Here is a 1,425-nt window from a genome sequence, read left to right as displayed (position 1 = left end):
TTAACTATTACACAATTTTCTGGATAATGTTTGAGATTATCTAGGTGAGCGTGTTTGTTCCAATATTATTTGAGGATGGATACTAAAACAGTATTAAAAGGATTTCTAATCAGCAATTTTTTCACAGCCATTTTTACTTCTTTGTTCCGTAGACTATAGATGATAGGATTCAGCATGGGGGTTAATCCAGCATATACCAAAGCCATAAATTTATCTATTTCCTGTGAATCTACAGCTGAGGGCTTCAGATACATGGAGAGAGCTGTCCCATAGAATAAAACCACCACAGTCAGGTGGGCTGCACATGTTGAAAACGCTTTGCTTCGACCATCCACTGAGCTGATTCTCAGGATGCTGGAGAGAATAAACGCATAAGAGATACAGATGAGTAGCATTGGCATGGGAAGAAGAAGTACGCTGATCACCAGCGTGATTAACTGCACCATGGAGGTGTCCACACAAACCAATTTCAAGACAGCCAGGATTTCACATGTGAAATGATTGATGCTGCTATTACCGCAGAGAGACAGTGGCAGCACAGACATCGTTTCCACCAGGGCAGTGAGACAGCCTGTCACCCAGGAGCCAGCCGCAATCTGCACACAGACCCTCCTGTTCATGATGATGGGGTATCTCAAGGGGTTGCAGATGGCCACATACCGGTCGTATGCCATCGTGGAGAGGAGCACACACTCAGTGGAGCCCAAGGCAAGAGAGAAGTACATCTGAGTGGCACATCCTGAGAATGAGATGGTATTGTTCCCTGAAACAAAGTTTGCCAGCATTGGAGTGAGAGCAGAAGAGGTGTACCAGATGTCCAGAAAGGAGAGGTTGCTGAGGAAGAAGTACATGGGGGTGTGCAGGTGGGAATCCAGGATGGTGATGGAGATTAGAGTAACATTGCCCAGCAAGGTGATCAGGTACATCAGCAGACACAGCACGAATATGATGGCCTCAACTTTGGGGTAGCGGGAAAATCCCAGGAAGAAAAAATCTGTCCAATTTGCCTGGGACATTTTATTATGTTCACCTGTGTATGTGCATAGGTAGATTAACATCACATTATATATGAAACTAAGGACACCTTCACATACCTGGAATGTTTTCTTTATATGAACTTGTGGTCTATTCTCAAATGCTTCTCTCGGTTAGTGACAGGAATACATGTTTGAAGGAATCTGTCATTAATAAAGAAAATTTAAGCAGGAAGTCAACAGATAAATGTTACTCTTGCCGCAAGACTTTCTTTTGGCAATGTTGGAGTGGAAAGAGGATTTATTTAGTAAATATCATGAGAGGATGAGTAAAGAAACAATATTTTTCTTTCTTTCTTTTTTTCCAAGCCACAATTTAACTGATTTGTGGCTATGCCATCTGTTTACCTCTGGACCATTGCAATTATTTTCTTTGACTGATTTTTCTTAT

General features: G+C 42.0%; 1 protein-coding gene across 1 annotated transcript; it reads right to left on the bottom strand.

Annotated features, from left to right (window-relative positions):
• Window positions 1-18: 18 nt before the first annotated feature.
• LOC105805607 (olfactory receptor 13F1) lies at window positions 19-1,092 on the bottom strand. The gene has a single exon (XM_012638538.1). The coding sequence runs from the start codon at window positions 1,056-1,058 to the stop codon at window positions 66-68; it is 993 nt and encodes a 330-aa protein (XP_012493992.1). The 5' UTR covers window positions 1,059-1,092; the 3' UTR covers window positions 19-65.
• Between the last annotated feature and the right edge of the window lie 333 nt (window positions 1,093-1,425).

The sequence above is a fragment of the Propithecus coquereli genome, unplaced genomic scaffold (genome assembly GCF_000956105.1).
Source record: "Propithecus coquereli isolate 6110/MARCELLA unplaced genomic scaffold, Pcoq_1.0 Scaffold130, whole genome shotgun sequence".
NCBI lineage: Eukaryota > Metazoa > Chordata > Mammalia > Primates > Indriidae > Propithecus > Propithecus coquereli.
The sequence above is the reverse complement of the archived record's forward strand: the minus strand, read 5'-3'. Positions and strand labels throughout refer to the sequence as shown.